The following is a 21113-nucleotide window of genomic DNA, read 5'->3' as shown; positions in this document are numbered from 1 at the left end:
AGGACAACCCCAAAGCTCATACAAGGGAGGAAATTATAAAGATCAGAGCAGAAATCAATGCACTGGAGACTAAGAGAATAATACAAAAAATCAATGAAGCCAAGAGTTGGTTCTTCGAAAGAATAAATAAAATTGACAAACCCTTAGCCAACCTTGTCAGAAAAAGGAAAGAAAAGGCCCAAATCCATGTAATTAGGAATGAAAAGGGTGAAATTACAACGGACCCAGCAGAAATCCAGAGGATCATCAATACCTACTTCCAGAACCTATATGCCAATAAAGATGGACAACACAGAAGAAATGGACAAATTCCTAGATACATATGAATTAGCAAAGTTGAACGAAGAAGACCTAAAAATTCTGAACCACCCAATATCAACCAATGAAATTGAAAATGTAATTAAAAACTTATCAACTAAGAAAAGCCCAGGCCCTGATGGCTTCACTGCTGAATTCTACAAGACATTTAGAGAGGAACTACTGCCACCACTGTTTAAACTCTTCAATGAAATTGAAAGGGAAGCAATACTCCCAAATTCATTCCTGGAAGGAAGCATCACCTTGATCCGCAAAGCAGAGAAAGACCCAACTGAAAAAGAGAACTATAGGCCAATCTCACTAATGAACATAGATGCAAAAATCCTTGATAAGATACTGGCAAACAGAATGCAGAAGATCATCAAGAAGATCATACACCCTGATCAAGTGGGATTCATCCCAGGGATGCAGGGATGGTTCAATATACGCAAATCAATCAATGTAATACACTATATCAATAGAGCCAAGGACAAAAACCATATGATTATCTCCATAGATGCAGAAAAAGCATTTGACAAAGTCCAGCATGCATTTATGATAAAAAACTCTACAAAAAATTGGAATAGATGGTCTCTACCTCAAACTGATAAAAGCCATCTATGATAAACCAAGAGCCAATATCACACTAAATGGCCAAAAACTGAAATCCTTCACACTAAAATCAGGAACAAGACAAGGATGTCCACTATCACCACTCATGTTCAGTATAGTTCTGGAAACATTAGCCACAGCAATTAGGCAAGAGAAAGAAATAAAAAGAATAAAGATAGGAAATGAAGAAGTCAAATTGTCATTATTTGCAGATGACACGATACTGTATATAGAAGATCCCAAGAACTCCACCAAAAGTCTTCTAGACTTAACCAAATTCAGTCAAGTAGCTGGTTACAAGGCCAACACACAAAAATCAATAGCTTTCCTCTACACCAATGACAGACTCACTGAGAGAGAATTAGGGCAAATAATTCCTTTCACAATAGCATCCAAAAAACTGAAATACCTAGGAATCAACCTAATGAAAGAAATCAAAGACCTCTTCTCTGAAAACTATGGCACTCTGAAAAGAGAGATTGAAGATGATATCAGAAAATGGACAGACATCCCCTGCTCCTGGGTAGGAAGGATTAATAGAGTGAAAATGGCCATACTTCCAAAACTGCTATATAGATTCAATGCAATTCCAATTGAGATCCCAGCAGCATACTTCATGGACCTCAAGAAAACAATCCAAAAATTCATTTGGAACAAGAAGAGACCCAGAATAGCAAAAGCAATTCTAGGTAACAGAGACATGGTAGGGGGTATCACAATCCCCAACCTGCAACTCTACTACAAAGCTACTGTGATAAAAACAGCATGGTACTGGCAAAGAAACAGACCTGAGGACCAGTGGAACAGATTAGAAGATGCAGAAACAACTCCAGACACACTCAGCCATCTCATCTTTGATAAAGGAGCCAAACACCCTCACTGGAGGAAAGATAGCCTCTTTAATAAATGGTGCTGGAAACATTGGGCTTCAACTTGCCAAAGATTAAAACTAGAGCTATATCTCTCACCATGCACTAAACTAAAATCAAAATGGATTAAAGATCTCAATATTAAAATAGAAACTCTGAACCAATTGGAACAGAGGTTAGGTAGAACCCTTGAAGACATTGGTGTAGGAAAAGACTTTATGAACAAAGTTGCCTGTGAACTAGCACAAACAATCAACAAGTGGGATCTCTTCTTATTAAAAAGCTTCTGCACAGCAAGAGAAACCACCAGCAGTTTGAAGAGACAACCCACAATGTGGGAAAAAATCTTCACCTTCTCTTCCTCAGACAAAGGTCTACTATCTCGAATCTATAAAGAACTTAAAAAGATCAGACCTCCCAAATTTAAAGACCCAATCTGAAAATGGGCATCTGAAATGAACAGATATTTCTCAAAGAAGTAGAAATAGCAAATAAATACATGAAAAAATGTTCAACATCACTGGTCATTCGAGAGATGCAAATGAAAACAACACTGAGATTCCACTTCACTCCAGAAAGAATGGCTGCTATCATGAAATCAACCAATAACAAATGCTGGCGGGGCTGTGGGGAAAGAGGAACCCTGCTCCACTGCTGGTGGGAGTGTAGACTGGTGCAAGCACTGTGGAAATCAGTATAGAGATACCTCAAAGAACTAGGACTGGAGGTCCCATTTGACCCAGCTATTCCCCTACTGGGAATCTTCCCCAAAGAATTAAAAGAATCATACCACAGTGATATATGTGTGCTCATGTTCATAGCAGCACAATTTGTGATAGCTAAAATTTGGAAACAGCCCAAATGCCCATCAACTGGAGACTGGATAAAGAAAATGTGTTTTTTTTAATAAAATGGAGTACTACTCAGCCATAAAAAATGAGAAATTAGAGACATTTATAGCTAAGTGGATGCACATTGAGGCAATACTCTTAAGTGAAATAAATAGGACACACGTGTAAATACCAAATAGTTTCTCTGGTATGAGAAACTGAAAGTGTACATAAGGACTAAAATGTATAATAGGTAATGTGAAATAGGATGAAAAGGGGCAAAGGGGAAGGAAGTGGGAGGGCTAGGGGAAAGGATAGAAGGGAATGGGATTAATATGAGAAAATGGAAAAATAGGAACAAAATCTTTGTAAATAGGGTGGAATGGAGGGGTTGAAGGGAGGGCTAGGCAACAGTGAAAAAGAAGAACCAAGAGAGACTATGTAAAGGTGCAAATTTCCAATGATGAATGTCATTATATTGTATACCTAAAATGTACCAATGATTAGAATGAATAATCGATAATGCAAAATAGGAAGAAAAGGTCCAAAGGGATAGGAGTAGTGGGAAGGGCAGGGGAAAGGAAAGAAGGGAAAGGAAAAATGATGAGAAATGTAAAAAATGGAAATAAAGTCTTTGTAGATGGGGAAGGGTGGAGGGCGTGAAGGGAGGGCTAGGAATCGGGAAAAAATAAGAACCAAGATGCATTATGTAAAGGTACAATTCCCCATGAGAAATGTAATTGTGTTGTATACCTACAATGTACCAATAAAGAATTTAATTTTTAAAAAAAACAAAGAATGAGAAACTAGAGACATTTACAGCTAAATGGATGCACATTGAAGTGATACTCTTAAGTGAAATAAACAGGACACACATGTGTAAATACCGAATAGTTTCTCTAGGGTGAGAAACTGAAAGTGTAAACAAGGACTAAAAGGTATAATAGATAATGTGTAATAGGAAGAACAGTTACAAAGGGGAAGGGGAAGTAGGAGTGGTAGGGGAAAAGACAGAAGGGAATGGAATTAATGAGAAAAAGAAAAAACAGAGAGAAAGTCTTTGTAGATATGAAGGGGTGGAGGAATTGAAGGGAGGGCAGGGGAAGGGGGAAAAATAAGAACCAATATGAATTATGTAAAGGTGCAAATTTCCAATAATGAATGTCATTATATTGTATTCCTAAAATGTACCAGTATAATTAATTTAAAAATAATAATTTAATTGTGAAATGATTTTTCCCTAAAATTACTTAGAATGGCTCCTGACAAGTTCACCTAAGATACAACTATTATAAAGTACATAATTCAGTGACTTCTTTAGTGCATTCCAAGGTTGTATAATGACCATCTTTCTCTAGCATCAAAACTTTTTTGGGCACCCCCTTCCATGTCTGGGAAGTGGTGGGACTTTGGCAGTGCCCCCAACAGGCCTGATGCTGAGTGGGGCAAGCCCAGGCCTTAACGAAAGAGGTGGATGAGTCCTGTTTTCAAGAGAAGATGACTTTTAACATTTTTGAAGGAACTAAGACTCATGTACCTACAGGCATCAATAAGGATGAAGAATTTTCAGAAGAGTTTAATGGAATAAAAACTTCTGCCAATTTTCCAAGTACTAGTCCTGTTTCGGCATCAACACTGGCAACAGCAGGTTTTCTTTATCCCGGTGAAGGAGGTACTGTGCCGTGCTTTAGTTGTCTTGTGGCAGTAGACAGATGGCAATATGGAGACTCAGCAGTTGGGAGACACAAAAAAGTGTCTCCAAGTTGCAGATTTATCAATGAATTTAAATTGAAAATAGTGCCGCGCAGCCCATAAATCCTGGTGTCCAAAATGGTCAGTACAATGCTGAAAACTACCTGGGAAGCAGAAATCATTTTGCTTTAGACAGACCACCCAAGACTCATGCAGACTATCTTTTGAGAACTGGACAGGTTGTAGATATATCAGACACTATATACTCAAGGAATCCTGCCATGTGTAGTGAAGAAGCTAGATTGAAGTCATTCACAACTGGCCAGACTATGCCCACCTAATTCCCAGAGAGTTAGCTAATGCTGGACTCTACTACACAGGTATTAATGATCAAGTGCAGTGCTTTTGTTGTGGTGGAAAACTGAAAAATTGGGAATCTTGTGATCATGCCTGGTCAGAACACAGGTGACACTTTTCAAAGTGCTTCTTTGCTTTGGGCCTCAAAATTAATGTTTGAGGTGAATCTGATGTTGTGAGTTCTGATAGGAACTTCCCAAATTCAACAATTCCTCCAAGAAATCCAGCCATAGAGTACGAAGCCCAGATCATTACTTTTGGGACATGGACATACTCACTTAACAAGGAGCAGCTCGCAAGAGCTGGATTTTATGCTTTAGGTGAAGGGAATGAAATAGAGTGCTTTCACTGTGGAGGAGGACTAACCGATTGGAAGCCCAGTGAAGACCCTTGGGAACAACATGCTAAGTGGTATCCAGGGTGTAAATATCTGTTGGAAGAGAAGGGACAAGAATATATAAAATATTCATTTTAATCTATTCACTTGAGGAGTCTCTGGTAAGAACTGCTGGAAAAACACCATCACTGGCTAAAAGAATTGATGATGCAGTCTTCCAGAATCCCATGGTACAAGAAGCTATACAAATGGGATTCAGTTTCAGGGATACTAAGAAAATAATGGAGGAAAAAATTCGGATATCTGGGAGCAAGTATGTATCACTTGAGGTTCTAGTTGCAGATCTAGTGAGTGCTCAGAAAGATAATACACAAGATGAGTCAAGTCAGACTTCCTTTCAGAAAGAGATTAGTACTGAGGAGCAGCTAAGGTGCCTACAAGATGAGAAGCTTTGCAAAATCTGTATGAATAGAAATATTGCTGTAGTTTTTATTCCTTGTGGACATCTGTTCACTTGTAAACCGTGCGCTGAAGCAGTTGACAAATGTCCCATGTGCTACACAGTCATTACTTTCAAGCAAAAAATTTTATGTCTTAATCTCACTCCATAGTAAGCATGTTATGTTCTCCTTATTATCCTGATTGAATGTATGATATAAAAGAACTTTAATCAGCATTGAATTCCATTAGCATTTGCTACCAAGTAGAAAAAAATGTAAACAGCAGTGTTTTAGTTGGCAATCTAAGCCTGGAATTTCTGAGTTTTTCAAGTTATTAACTGCTATCATTTGTCCAATTTTTTCATTGTTATTCAATTGAAACTGACTAAAAAGGATCATAATATAACTGCTCATACTGTGTATTTGTAGTACGCTGACTTAGTTTCTAAAGTGTAAGTGAATTAATCATCTGAACGTTTTATTCTTTTTCGAAAGGCTTAACAAATGGACCATTCTGTATAAACGTGGAGATTATAGTTAAACCTTTACAGTCACATAATTTGTTTTGTGTGGAAAAGGAATGAACTGTTCCACACTAGTGGAACGATAGGGATATTTTTAGATATTTGTCTTTGTGTCTTAGAATTCCGTCCATTTTCTTTTAAAATTGCAAACATACACATGTGAATGATTTTAAAAAGTGATTTTGCCATTTTAAAAATGGTATTTAATGATAGAATACCATCTAGCCAACATGTACTGACATTGATGTCAAAGATAAATGTAAAATGCAAGTGGCAAAATACTGTGTTATAATATGAGACAAAATCAAGGTGTGTGTATTTTGTATCTATAATAGAGTGAAAGATTTGCAAAGATATATACACACCAAGTTGTTACATGTGGTTTTTCTTGAGGGCTTGGGGTTTGGTCCCAGAGGGATTTTCTGGGGCCCTTCACTGTCTTACTTTTTTCATTTTGTTCTGTTTGAAATTTTTATAAGTATGCATTACTTCTGTGATCAGAATTTTTTTAGAAAGTATTTTACTGATTTAAAGGCTTAGGCATATCCAAATGCCTAAAAACTACTTATTGCTCAGTTTTAGTTTTTCTAATCCAAGAAGGCAGGGCAATTAACCTTTTTGGTGCCAATATAAAATTCAAATGTTTGTATCTTTTTCCTGCTCTGTGGATGAAAAATATTTCTGAATGGTAGTTTTCTGATGGGTAGACCATGTCTTAACTTGTTCCAAAATAAATATTTCTGATTTTGTAAAATGAAATATAAAATATTTCTCAGATCTTCCAGTTAATTAGTAAGGATTCATCCTTAATTCTTGCTAGTTTAAGCCTGCCTAAGTCACTTTACTAAAAGATCTTTATTAACCCAGTATTTTAAACGTCTTTCAGCTTATGTAGGTAAAAGTAGAAGCATGTTTGTACCCTGCTTGTAGTTATAGTGATGGCTTTCTATGTTGAGACTCTCATGGCATCTTGTATTTTCAAATTCGTGTGAGTGTTTACTGTTAGGGTGATTAACATGTATATTGGACAAAATGTTAAGCCTTTCCTCTATCTACATTCTTTGTTGTTGTTTTCTTGACTAGTAATAGTAGTAGATCCCTTTAAAAATATTCTCTCAAGATCCTTAAAAACCTCTTGGAAATGATATAATAGTAACAGAAGAATAGTTGTTTTAAATATTTTTAAGAACTTGAATATGTGTCAATATGAAAGTTTAACAGTGCTTCATAGAATATCCAGAATTTACATTCTCATGATAGACTTATATAACAGCAAATAGGACATTTTATTGCAGAGAACTGTTTGAGAGTGAAACTGTTAAAAATTATATTTTTATTATATTTTCTAAGAGAAAGAGTATTGCTATGTTCTCCTAACCTCTGTTAATTGCTGTTAAGTGATATTTGTATAAAACATTGAAAATTTAAATGAGATTTGCAAAAATTAAATAATGATTGCCCTATTTTAGTTTTATTATGTAAATCCTGAGTTCTTCTTTGCTCTATCTTCCACTTAGGTTTGCTTATATATTCATTAAGTGGAATTTGATCTGTATGGGCAAAGCTTTAAATTTAGATTTAAAGCATTCTACAAAGGGAGAAGTGTTAAAAATATTTTCTCCAGGACACTTCACGTCCAAGTCAAGTAGGTAGTAGAATCTAGTTATTAGCCAAGGATGGAACTGAATTGTTTCAGCGTAAGGCTTTCACTGGTCTGGAAACCTCAGTTCATTAAAGCTCTTCTTTAAAACTTGTGTTTAGAGTTAAGCAAGACTTTTTTTCTCTCTCCATGAGTTGTGAAATTTAATGCATGAAGCTGATGTGGCTAACAAGTTTATTTTAAGAATTGTTTCAAAGTGCTGTTGCTTCAGCACTCCAACTTCTAGTCAAATTGTTTGGAAACTTACCAGATTTTGACTGCATTCACACTACAAAAAAGCACTGGATCCTTTCTAACTGTACAGAAATTGATTACTTGCAAGGTCAAAAATATAACCAGATCCAAATCACCACACTCTCCCCGCAATAGTTCTCAGTAGCTTACATGTACACATTTCTTTTCTGTATAAAGTTCACTTTAGGGCTTTGAATTCAGCACCTATTTTACTATATTTTAGTCATGTGAAGATTGAAGTTATTTTGTAATAAACAGTATTTTAAATGCAATAATTTAGTGTTGTGATCAAAAACTTTGTCTTCACTTTTGAGAAATGATTTTAGCATTTATAAAATAAATTCCAGTTTATTCATTAATAGCTTTGTGTTGCCTTTACTGCTATATTTGGTTTTTCCCCCTCCTTTGGTTAATGGCTGAGGTGGGGTGGGGTGAGGTTAGCAGGTGTATATAAGATATTTTGGCCATGTGTATTATGATATTTTGTTGTTTTTTATTATATTATTTAAATTTAGGTAGTTTTTCTGTTTACATCTTAATGGATAAAAATTTGTATTTTGAGCTCTGAATGAAGGCTACCATCCTAGTGATAGTTGTATGTGTTGTTTCCTTTAGACCCAAATCATTATTTTGTTACTGATTGCCCAAATGTTGATTGACAAAAGAGGTGAAAGGAGTGGAAGAATGAGAAAGTTGTGTGCGGTTGCCATTAAAGAACTCAGAAAATGAGAAGAAATATTTGACAAGCATAGTTCTTTTTAGTCAAATCTGCTGTTTAAAAGGAGGTAACCTCCAGGCTTGGTGGCTCACGCCTATAATCCCAGCACTTGCCTGTAATCCCAGCGCTTGGGAGGCCGATGCAGGAGAATTGCCGTGAGTTTACCCTTCTGTGGGTTTGCCTTGAACTAGAAAATTTAGCTGAAACATATTATAGTAAATAAACAAATAGGTAGAACTCTTAAAAATATTGAAATTCTTTAAAATGTTTTTCAAAACAATTATTCTTGGCTGGGGATTTAGCTCAGTGGTTTCACTGCCTGCTGTGCAGGCTCAAGGACCCAAATTCAATCCCCCCGTACAAAAAAAAAAAAACCAAAACAATTATTCTTAGCAAATTCAGTCTAGCTTTCCTAAAAGAAATTGACTTAGCCACACCTTAATAATCAGTTTTCATTTGAGTCATATACTTAGTACAATGTAGATGTCTCTCTCAGCATAATAGAATCATAGAGGGTCAGAGCTGTAAGTGACTTTAGAGAGTATCTAATTCCTCCCCTTCATTTTACAGGTCAAGCAACTGAGGCTCAAGGGAGAGTTAATTTGTTCAAAGATATATATAACTAATTAGTGGCAGACCTGTGACTGGGACATAATTTGAAAAATTTTACCAACCTACCTGTCCTGGGAGGTCTCAAATTTTTTTTCAAGTATTCTTTCCACTGTACTCTAACTTTCACTACATACTAAATGACACTTTATAACTGATATAATAGGACAATCTTAAATACATATATCTTCAAATTAGATAATACTACATTAATATTTGGGTGGTAAGATTCTATTTTGAAGTCTAAAATTTGCAGAAAGGCATACAAATTTTTGGCATTTACTACATGATTGTCATATATCATTTAATGTAACATTAAAATTACTATGTAAAAGGTAGGCATGGTGGCATATGTCTGTAATCCCAGCACTCAGGAGGCTGAGGCAGGAGGATCTGAAGTTCGAGGTCAACCTGAACTACATAGTGGGTTCAAGGGCACCCTGCACTACAAAGCGAGACCCTGTCTCAAGAGAACAAATAAAAAAATTACTATGTAACTATATTTTACCACTTTGTCTATACTTAGTAACAAATTTGCATTTTTTAATTTGCTATGGCAGACTTCAATGTAATTTCTGTTAAGATTTTGTGTTTTTCATTACTGTGACACAGTTTAACCCAACAATGTCTGATTCTTACATCATTGTATTAGTATTGTGAATAATCATATGAAATGTTTTGAGACAGAATACTATATTTGTGAACATAATTTTATGGTTTTTAGTTCATTTAGTAGGACCCATTCCATCAATATAGAAAACAAGAAAATTGATTTCTGCTGTATAATATGGCATTTGTTGTAGATTAAAGCTTATTTTTCTGTGAATGAAACATATTCAATAAAGTACTATTCTTTAAAATTAAAAAAAACCTTTTTTATCATCCTAGAAAATCACTCTATATGCATTAAGTAATCACTCTCCTAATCCCTGACAATCACTAATCTTGTCTGTCTTTATAGAGCTACCTATAGTGGATGTTTTACATAAGAGGAACCATACAATATATGACTTTTTGGTCTGACTTCTTTCACTTAGCATGTTTTTGTGGCTCATCCACACTGTAGCATGTATCAATATTTCATTCCTTTCTGTAGCTGAGTAATAGTCCATTGTATGGATATACCACAATTTACTTATTCATTTGTTGACGGATAGTTGTTTTTCTACCTTTTAGTAATTATGAATAATGCTGTTGTAAACAGTAGTGTACATGTTTGTCTTTAGACATATTTCTTTTGAGTATATCCCTAACAGTAGAATTGCCAGGTCCTTTGGTAATTCTGTGTCTAAGTTTTTAAGTAACTATCAATCTGTTTTTTATAGTCACCATACCATTGTACATTCCCAATCACAATGTATGAAGGTTCTTTTCTTTCTTTTTGTTTAAAGACCTTAATGGCATGAAGTCACCTTAATCTCATTGCAGTTTTGTTTGTTTATTTTTGTGTGTGTGTGATGCTGGGGATGGAACCCAGGCCTCATGCCTGCTACATAAGTGCTTTATCACAGAGCTATATCTTCAGCCCTCTGATTGTAGTTTTAATTTGCATTTCTGAAATGTCCAATGATGTTATGTGCTTTCTAGCATTTGCCCAGCCCTTTTTTTTTTTTGTTACTGGGGATCGAACTTGGGTCCTTGCGCTTGCACAGCAGGCGGCAAAACCACCGAGCTAAATCCCCAGCCCTGCCCAGCCCTTTTTATGTTAGTAAAAATTATTAGAGCTATTGAAGTTCTCAATGAGCTTTGTTTATATAGATTCATATCCAGAAATACTTACCATATTTTGTAATGAAGAGCAAGAAATGTTTAAAATATAATTTTTAATTATTTTATAAACAACAGGAATAAACTTGTTACATGTTAACATCAGAGTGATGACATCATCACTTATCATGTAGCTTCTGGAAAATTCCACCATACATTTGTGAGAGGAAGGAGAGCAAAAATAAGTAAATAACATCTTAGTTTCATAAAATTTTTTTGAGGTAACAGGCTCCTCTCCCCCAAAATGAGTAATGATAATACTCAGTAGTTCAGTTTTGCTCAAGTAAGAGTAAAACATTTTTTTCCTCTGGTCTGAGTCCTCTCAACTTTATCCAGAAAATGTATTTGGGGAAGTGTGGCATATATTTAGAGAAACTCTGTTTTGTACCTGGTTGGTCACAGAAAGGACAGAAAATAATCTATATCTAGACTGCTGAAATCTACCACTATTTTTCACAAAATTATTCTGCCTTTTCAGAAATGAAAACTGGTTGACAGTTTAAATATCAGATGTTAAATTTGAATATCTGAGTCAACTAGTTTGACAGGAAATACCTTACCCAGAAGATTTCATTGAAGCCTTAACACTGAAGGTGATTTTGAGGGGTAGGATTGAGGGTGGGTGTACACGGGGAAATCCAGAGGTTCTCAAAGTGTGGTCTGCAGACAAGGATCATCAGTTTCACTTGAGAACTTGCCAGAAATGTAAATCCCAGATCTAATGTTTCAGAAGATGAGATGGGCCCAAAAATCTGTGTTTTATGAAGGCCTCCAGGTGACTCTGGTTTGCCTAGCTTTTTGGTAACACTGGAGGACCACTGGGCTATCTTTACTAAAGTTTCCAAAATTAAATTTTATCAATATAATCTCTCCATCATCTTCATTCTTCTTTCATTCCTCCCATAGACATTGAAAGTATTGATCTTTTTCAGTGTTTTAATGACAAATATTGGGAAAGTACATATTCGCACATTGTGTGTCTACCAGTAAACATTACATTAGCGCAGGCCAGATTTAGAGTATGATTTACGGTAGTTTCAAAGATACAAACTCTTATAAAAAGGTCCAATATACAGGTAAAATGTTTCAATAAGTATAATTCATGACCTGGGACCTGGTTTATCCTTCTGTTTCTGACATTGACTCCAGTGAAATCCTTTCAAATATTGATTCTGTACAATTCCTAGGCCTTGGCTGCCCTATTTTTCCCCAAATTACTCTGTCATAGCATCTGTTCTTTAGGAATTAAAAAGTAAACCCACAATAGAAGGGGATTTCCTTATAGGACTGAGCTTTAAAAAAAAAGCATCCAGCCCAGAGTTCTTACAAGATGTTTAGTACATGATATAATCAGGAGAATAGGATAGTCAGCCAGAGCCTGGGAAAGGAACCACATGGACAAGATCCAGGACCATGGGGCAGGTGGGTATATTTACATTAGTGCTTGGCTTTACTTAGGATTTCCAAGCTGGGAAGTTGGAGTGAAATCCACATAAAGGCACTTTTCTTTGTATTGTATAATGTATGGAGTTGTATACCATTCTAGCTTTCATCAACTCATATACACAAAAATAAGACAGTATTCTGGTTGTTCCTCCATTTTTCCTTTAAAGACCTTGGACTTGCTGTTTGGAAGAGGCTGGAACTCACTCACTCTTTGATGGTTCAGACTAGCTTAGTGATGAGTTACCTTGAGGTGACTTCAGAGCTTTCCAAAACCTAAGGGATCACAAGAGATGTCTTTTGGCTAAGTGTTTTACTTCTTTGGTTTTGCTTATGCTTCATGACTCCTCTTGGCTGTTCTTGGCTTCTTATCACTCTTAGTTTTCTAGATGGCTCTTCTACTCTTCTTCCTATTGTGATAGTGTAACAGGAATTAGTAAGATGGGAATTAGGATGCTATTAGACAGTAAGGACAGTGGAGTGAGGACAACTCCAACAAAATGGAGTTAGGAGGCCCAAAATGGAGATTGCTGAGTCATGACCCTTCAGAAATCTCACAAAAAACATCTGCCAGGTGTTCTTTGGCTGTCTGGGACCTCCCCAGAACATGATCAGGCAGTCCATTGGCACAAGGGCACATGGGCTCTGCATGAACATTGTGTGAACACTGCATACATTGGACCCTAAAAAGTTCATAGTCTCTTATATGGTAGAGATTATATTCCATACTCAACAGCCTAAACTCCCTTTTAAATCCCTTAAAAACTCCTAGATGGGGCTGGGGATTTAGCTCAGTGGTTCTGCTGCCTGCCTCGCAAGCGGAAGGTCCCGAGTTTGATCCCCAGTACCAAAAACAAACAAACAAACAAACAAAAAACCAAAAAACCAACTCCTAGACAAATACTTGGGCAATCCTATTCAGAATTCCCTCATGGCCAGCAAGAACTTTGCTTCCTTGCCTTTATATCTTTTACTTACTTGCCTTTATATCTTTTAAATAAATTTGCTTGCACCCTACCTCTCATCCATGGTTTCATTCTTTGTCACTGTGGGAGACAAGCTGAGCATTCTGGTAACAACAGACCTCCATCATAGCCATATGTGTAATATTGTACCAAGGAAAATGTGGTCCTACTCTAAAACAATGTGGGAAAAATATTCTACTTTAGTCCCAACTGACCTGCTTACTTCAAATTCTGCCTCAGGATGATGTTACCTCCCCACGTGATAAAACCTGATCTCAAAGCCTCTCCATCCCTCCAGAAGCCCAAACCTGGCTGCCCTATTTTATCTTCTACTGCATGGTTTCTATAGCATGATAATTCAATTCAGTATTCCATGAATGCATCTGAGAAAGAACCCAAGGAAGCCCTCTCATTTCCCTGTTAACTCCAGGCTGGAAAGTACTGAAAGATGCTGAATGGGTCTCAGGAAATGAGTAACATGAGGGGCTCTGCTTTGTGGCTAATTCCCAAGGGGTATATGACTTGAGATCCTCATTTTATGCCCCATTCAAGGACATGGTGGATACAGGGTCCAGCTGCCTCACATACCACAAATTGGGAGTCCTCTCTGACTCATCCCTCTTGCTTAATACTCACTTCACTCAGTCAACAAATCTTGATCATTTGACTTCCTTTATGTATTTTTTATTCTTTTTCTCCTTTCTAACATATATTCACTGACCTATTCAAGCTTTCATTGTCTCCCAAGTGGATTTATTCTATCATAATGTATTCAAATTGCCCCCCTAGTGCTCCCCATAAATCTGGCCTCCACATGGTAGTCAGATCACTTGGAAGGTCAGTATTACCATTTGCCTCCAATTAAGCCATTCTGAGTTTCTCTGTTGCCCTGACAATCAAGACCAAGCTCCTTGGTCTGACCCCATCTTCCATGGCTTGGTCTGTCCATCTCTATGGTATGGCACATTGTTATCATTGCCCCATTTACTTTACACCCCAGTTGCCCAGCACCACTCAGCTTCTCCCAACATATTATCATGCTATTTAATTTCTCCATATCTGTCCTGCTGCTCCCTCTAGCCAGAAGCTACTTTCTGCCTTTCTTGACCTGGCTGTAGGCATTTCAGGCACAATCAGCCCTAAAAGCTTTTTTTGAATCCTCATGTAGGATTGTGTCCTTTGTCATGGCTCCTACTATACCTCTATCTTAGGTTTTAACAAATTATATTTCAAGTCTATTTTTTTTTGTTGTTTTCTGTTTTGTTTTGGTTTCTTTTAATCTTCCCACTAGGTTGTAATCTTCTATGAATAGGACCATGTTGTATTCATCTCTGGATCCCAGGAACTGTGCCTGACACCTAGAAAATGTTCCATAATTTTACCTATATGGAGGATAATAGCTGCCAAACTGGAATAATAAGAGCAACAAAGTGTGCCAAATGATTTGCATGAATTGAAACTCCCGGTTTCTAGCCAGTGCTGTCTTACAGAATTTTCTGTAAAAATGAAAATCTTGTGTTTGTTTGTTTTTATCCAGTAAGGTAACCATGTGTGAAAAGTGAATACTTGAAATGTGGCCAATACAGCCAAGGAACTGAATTTTTCACAGTATTTGATAGATCTAAATTAAAACTTAAATATCCACAGGTAGCTAGTGGCTACCATATTGGACAGTATGATTTTAAACATTTTCCAGTCCTTACTTAACTCACAGGAACATTTGGTTACTTCCTACCTTTATCAGAGCTTCACAAGGCAAAACTCCAAGCAGTGTTGTACTGGGAATCATTCATATTCAGTTCTCTAGAAACAGTTGCCTATTTCCATTGTATAAATACCCCTAGCATGCCTCTCAGCTACCAATGTGACATTCCCTGGACACAGAGTTGGAAAAAGTAGCATACCATTTTATACTATTTCCATGATAGAAGTACCATAGTTATAGATAAGTCTGAGAATAGAGATAATAGTAAGATGTAGTAAAATAATTAGGTATTGATTAGTTTTGAGTATTTATTACCTTTGTTTTAATATAATTTATTTAATTATTAGTTTGTACACTTTAATTTTTAAGAACGATTGAGCTTTTAAAAAATTCACAAGGCTGGTTCAGAGGTAGAGCATTTGCCTATCGTCAATGCCAGGGTCAAGGCCCTGGACTCTATCCCCAGAACTGCAAAACAAAGTTCACTACAAGTTCCTGAAAATTTAACCAATACAAGCCTGCTGTAGTACATCCCTAGTTCCTAGTAATTGTTCCAAAACAAACTAGTCTCTGGCTAAGCTTCCATGTCTTTCAGTAATTCAAATGTAGGATTTCTGTTTGGCCACAAGACGGGTATCATCAGATGAAATTAGATCCTGAGACGCAGGATTTTCCTGCTCTCTGACCAAAGAGGTCATTTTGAGATTTTAGTCTCCCAAAGATGGCAGTACTTCAAGGCCTTGTAGATACTTACATAGTTTCAGGCTGTCCTTACCCTTACAACATAAGTCTGAGAGGCAAATCAGATCCTTGCCAGGTACCCAGCTGGAGGAAGGAGAAGGTCTGACAAGTATTATCTACAATTTGTCAGGCACATACTCTGTTTCCTGCAATCCTGAAATAACTCTGAGAGAAACGGGTAGACTATCAGATCTATGAATAATTCCTAGTACAATAACCCTGGAGGGCTTCTCATTTGCATTGTGATAATTTGTAGTTTTTAATTCACATAAGGAATGATAAAAGCGTATTCCAGACTTCTAGCATTTGGTTACTTATACTGGTATAAGAATGGGAGAAATATGTCTCTCTCTTTCTCTCTTTGGATGGGCTAAAATACATAAGGACTTGAGGTTTGGAGGTCTTGCTGGGGAGTTTATATCAGGGTTGGCCAAAGCCTACCCTAGCACAAGTGGTAAAGTGTGCTGGATAGAGAGAGCAACACTGTGTGCTCAAGAGAGCAACACAGTGACTCTTCCAGTCTTCTCTCTAAAGGGAGGGGAAAGCTGGCTTTTCTTAATTCTTAATTTCTTTAGCCTAGTGCAAACTCACAGATGGTGCTTATGCTGTTTCTGGGGATGAATCTCAGGGTGCTTTGCCTATTTCTGTCTTTTGACAAAGTTTTGCCTGAACAGTAGTGAACTCACCATCTCCACTGCCAGGTGAGGCCACTCAGAAGGAGGATGCTGATCAGCAGGAAAACACAGCCAGCCACTGTCAACAGAGAGGTAGTTCAGCAAGGGGACACTGGGACTGGACTTTGGGAACACCAGGAGATGAGCCCATAAAGCAGGCAAGAAAGTCCCCCATGTGAGCAGGGCCTCTTGAAGGGGTGGATGTCGCTCTGCCTCCCCTTCTTGGAGTGCAAGTCCCTCCCCTAAGGGTTTCTTGGGAGACTCAAGGAGTCAGAGCAAGGTAGGTGGGCATGGAGGGTGTGCCTTAAAGAAAAGGTGCTGTGCCTTTCCTCAGGGGCAAACTGGTGGACAAGCAATTCAGAAAGGCTCATAGGCTAGGCCTTATTTAAGGAGGCTGTGAATGAGATATTCATGAAGTGAAAGAAACAGTGAAACAAGAAGATAAATAAACACATTAACATCTCCTGAAAGTGTTCACATTTTCCAAATGCTGATCTGCAGAGGTTCTGAAGTCAGTCATTTATTATTATCCAGGCAGAGGGAGCTTTAAGCATGTGTTTCCCCCCCTAGAGGAAACTGCTGCTGTGTTTGTGGAACTATTCTCTCTCTCCCTGGCTGTACTGCCCCTTCCATCTTCTTCTTGGCTTGTCCATTATCACTAATGGACATGAGGTATCACCCTTTCAGTCCACTCAGGAACTGGCTGAGGCTCGTTTGTTACAATATATTGTAACAGGTTCTTGAATGATGTTAGTATCTAGATTCATCTTTTTATCCTTAAAACTTTATATGTTGTAAGAAAGGATCATTTCAACCAGCCAACCAATCTGTCCATGTCTGAGTTGGATGTACATTTCGTCCACAAAGAAAATGATCCCACTAACCTGCTACATGATACTCGCTTGGAAATATGGGAGTCTCCATGGTTGTAGCTGTTTCTCTCTCTTTTGAAAACTCTGTGGAAATAGAAAGGAGGAGCACTCAGTTTATGCCAAGAATAGGACTACACGAGGCTGGAGAGAGTGAGGGCTTCTCAATGATCCCTCCCTGGTGAGAGGGATGTGGGACCGGCACAGCCAGAGGTAGATGTATCACCCCACTGCCTAGGAACTGCCAACTTGGTGGTTCCTTTCTGACACTTTCAGTGAGGTATGCAGGTTGATGAGGCCAGTCCCTGCCCTGGAGGGGACAGCTGGTGTTGGCTTCTCTTTCCCACCTTGCCCATCTGCTGCAATGGTGTATGTCAGGAAAGGTCTGCCCTTTCCTGATTTGGCTTTAATGAGTGAGCTTCTGTCCTCATGAGACCTTTCCATACCTGTTGATGTGGTGGGACAGGAAGCCTTGCTTTCAGGAAGGGCGTCTGTGCTTGCAGGAGAGTCTTCCTGACCTGGGAGAGAAAATAAGCAATGCTTGTGGAGCTCAAGATGGGTTGATGGGAATCTCACTTCTCCCCACACCAGCCTTCTACAGCTGGCCCTAGATATGCCTGCTGAGACAAGACTCCTGCTTTGGGCACATCTCTGGTGACACAGTTCCATGTCAGAGTCACTGTGAAGGAGTTAAGTTGTTGCCCATACACCTAGGGTTCTTTTGCTTGATTCAGATAGAAATCATGAATTGGCAAATTGCTGCTCTGCTAGCAGTCCTGATGTCACCAGATGATACCAAGTAATGCTGGGTGTCAATAGTTGACACAGCCAGCTGCTGGTCCCTGCTGTTGCCAGCTGTTGCTGTCTGATGCTGGCTTGTGCCAGATACTATAGGTCAATGCTACCAGGTGCTGGACTCTGCCACTGCCAGCCACCACCTTGGTGGATTGTGCTGGACATTGTTGGTCGACTGCACTGGGTGCTGATCTCTGCCACTGGTTTTCATTGGCTGCTGGTCTCTAGAACATTTTGGTGTTACTGACTCTGAGTGTTTATTGCTCTTTCTTTTGAAATGACTGCTTTGTCCATACTACTCAGGATAAAAAATTCCCAAAAGAGCTATAGGACTTTTGGAAGCCCATACTGCCTGAGAAATAAACATGAGCAGGTTTACAAGACCACCAAAGGAAGTCTTTATTTTGACTGGGCCTGTGCTGCACCACAGGGAGGTCAGTACACAGGAGGGAGCCCTCTTAGACTAAATGCAAGAAGTGGCTGGGAAATGCTGCTTATACAGCAGTTGCAGGCCTGTTTCAGTGAGGGGCAGGGTTGAAGGCTTGTTGTGAATGGTAGGAATGCAAATAAGAGGCCCAGACCCCTCCCTTTCTGATCTTAACCCCTTATCCTCCACCTTCTTCAAGACAGCAATGATATTACCTAAAATGTGCAGAGTGGGGCAAGGGCAATACACTGCCTGGCTGCACTCATGTTGGAATGAAGAATGGTAGTTTGAGAGCCAACAAGGACACCACTAGATAGCCAGAGAAGACACTGAAGCAAACTGTCCCAGTTCATTGCAGAAAAAAGGGAATCAAGAGACAGGGGTGCACTAGCTGCCTGCCAAGTCGTGTCCCCTTTCTAGCTGGTATAGGAAAAGAGAGAGCCAAGTGCTTCTCATCTATCTCAAAGTAGCCTCAGGAGAGCAGGTAAGGGGGAATTCTGGCCCTGAATCTGGCTGTCTGTGAGACTCTGAACAAGCCTTCCTCCCCAGCGTCCCTATTTCCACCCCATCTTGGAAATACGTCAGAATACAAACACTGGAGAACCATCAGATGAAGGGGAAATGCATGAAGGGTAGCCCTTTCTCTTCCTCTCGGCATGACCAGTGACCTACTTCCTTTGCCTCTTACAAAAAAAGTGAGTGTCATGCCATCAGGGTGGCTCATTGGAGCAGGCTGTGAGAAAGCAATAACCTCCCCACAGAACTCTGGAGGAAGTCAGGGGCTATAAGAAATGATGGTTAGCAATGCCCATGATTGAATGTAACTTTTGATTGTAGAAATAATAGTAAGATTTCAAAATGAAGATAGAAGAATACTTCAACACAGGCAGGTTATATATTTGTAGGGGTGTGTGTGTGTGTGTATGTGTGTGTGTAGTAGGCATGTACACACTTGAAAAAGCGCCTTTCTTGCACATCTGTACTTTTATCAAAGTTCAGGTGGGGACTCACACAGGGAAGGAGCACAGTAACAGTGGAGACCACAAAAAACAAACAAACAAACAAACAAAAAAACACATTACAGGCTGGGGATTTAGCTCAGTGGTTCCGCCACCTGCCTCACAAGCACAAGGACCTGAATTTGATCCCTGGTACCAAAACAAACAAACAAACAAACAATGGAGACCAGTGCTAGTGATGGATTTATATTATACACCAGTAAAAGCAAGACCACATGGATTTTCCCTTTTCAACCAAGGGAAGTTTTGGTAGCTTGAAGGAAGTAGAATTTCAGGATCAATAGACAAGGGACAGCATTATCATCATGAGGCAGCATCATAGGTGCTTGGGAACACCTGAGAGAACTTTCTTCCTTCTCTGACTCTATCACCATCCAGGATACAGGGCCATTTTAGGTGAAGAAGTCCATAGAGTTCATCTGGTCTATCTTTTCAGAATCAGAAAAAAACTGAGGCCCAGAGGATCAAGTGGTTTTCTGTAGGTCACATGCAAGTGAAATCAGGATCTCATCCCATTGACCACATGGAGAGAACAAGGAAGGACCCTATTACCTGCAAACAAATGGAGCTTGCTTTCATTTATGCATGTGATCTGGGGCCAGGTCCACTTTGTCTTCCCACAGGTCATTTTGCAGACACTTATGACGGGACTTGTCTGTATGGCCTTGTACCCCTGTATGCATTCGTAGCGAACTATCTGCCCCACCTTGAAATGGTAAGTTCTATTTGCAGCTTCATGTTTCCATGCAGGGGGCTCCCAGCATTCACCTGGAAGACGAAAAGAGAATCCTGGAGGCAAGTTAGGGAAAGAATTTTGAGTGAATCCAGGTTACCTCTTGCTAGTGGTAGGACCTTGGTTCTTATTCTTTTGTTTGTTTGTTTCATTCTCCATTCAACTCACATGTACTGAGAATGTCCATGTGTCAGAACCTTGCTAGATCCTGTAGTAAGGCAGAGACCCAGTTATTCCTGCAAGGGCTGGACAGTCAATTGGGTCAAAAGACATAAGAAGGCAGAATGTGGTGGGAATCGCAGTTGGGGAGCAGAGTCTTGCTAGGAATACAGGGAAACGAGTCATTCACTCTGACTGATGCTACCCTAGATAAGAAAGCACCTGGGTTGGCCCCTGAAAGACAATGTAGGGTTTGAAGAAGTAGACAGGAGTGGGGAGAGTGGTTTTGGCTGAAGGATAAGGGCAGGCTCAAGGCAATGTGGAAATCACTTTCTTAGTTACTTTTCTCATTGCTGAGACAAAATACCTGACACCCAAATTTTAAAAAGAAAAGGTTTATTTCAGCTCACAGTCTGTAAAGGTTTCAATCCATAATCAGCTGCCTCCAAGGTAGGCTGACATGGCAGAGGGGCCTCACAGGGGAAAAACAGTTCTTGGCAGGTAGAAGACAGCAAAAGCAACCAATTAACCAACAATAAATAACTAACACCAAGCTTCTTTCTGTCCCTTATATTTTATCCAGGCTACTCACCCTTAAGGTGATTAGCACTCACACTCTTAGTCCTAGAATTGCACC

At 38.8% G+C, this 21113-nt stretch overlaps 1 protein-coding gene, 1 long non-coding RNA gene and 1 pseudogene across 2 annotated transcripts in view; 2 read left to right on the top strand and 1 right to left on the bottom strand.

Moving 5' to 3' along the window:
- Positions 1-4002: 4002 nt before the first annotated feature.
- LOC101696290 (E3 ubiquitin-protein ligase XIAP pseudogene) lies at positions 4003-5801 on the top strand (annotated as a pseudogene).
- Positions 5802-8226: 2425 nt separating this feature from the next.
- The window catches only part of LOC147826336 (uncharacterized), a 51129-nt gene continuing 38242 nt past the window's right edge, over positions 8227-21113 (top strand). Inside the window, exon 1 of the long non-coding RNA XR_015439136.1 lies at positions 8227-8725. This is a non-coding gene — a long non-coding RNA (uncharacterized LOC147826336). The remainder of the gene's footprint in view (positions 8726-21113) is intronic.
- The window catches only part of Il2ra (interleukin 2 receptor subunit alpha), a 56668-nt gene continuing 46542 nt past the window's right edge, over positions 10988-21113 (bottom strand). The window contains exons 4-8 of the mRNA XM_087181316.1: positions 20137-20352; positions 17790-17861; positions 17359-17430; positions 16487-16553; positions 10988-12799 (exon numbers count right to left, since the gene is read on the bottom strand). Of these exons, the coding sequence (XP_087037442.1) occupies positions 12775-12799; positions 16487-16553; positions 17359-17430; positions 17790-17861; positions 20137-20352 (452 nt within the window). The 3' untranslated portion in view covers positions 10988-12774. The remainder of the gene's footprint in view (positions 12800-16486; positions 16554-17358; positions 17431-17789; positions 17862-20136; positions 20353-21113) is intronic.

The sequence above is a fragment of the Heterocephalus glaber genome, unplaced genomic scaffold (assembly GCF_053883595.1).
Source record: "Heterocephalus glaber isolate CG9 unplaced genomic scaffold, H.glaber_assembly_v1.0 deba00001472, whole genome shotgun sequence".
Lineage (NCBI taxonomy): Eukaryota > Metazoa > Chordata > Mammalia > Rodentia > Bathyergidae > Heterocephalus > Heterocephalus glaber.
The sequence above is the reverse complement of the archived record's forward strand: the minus strand, read 5'-3'. Positions and strand labels throughout refer to the sequence as shown.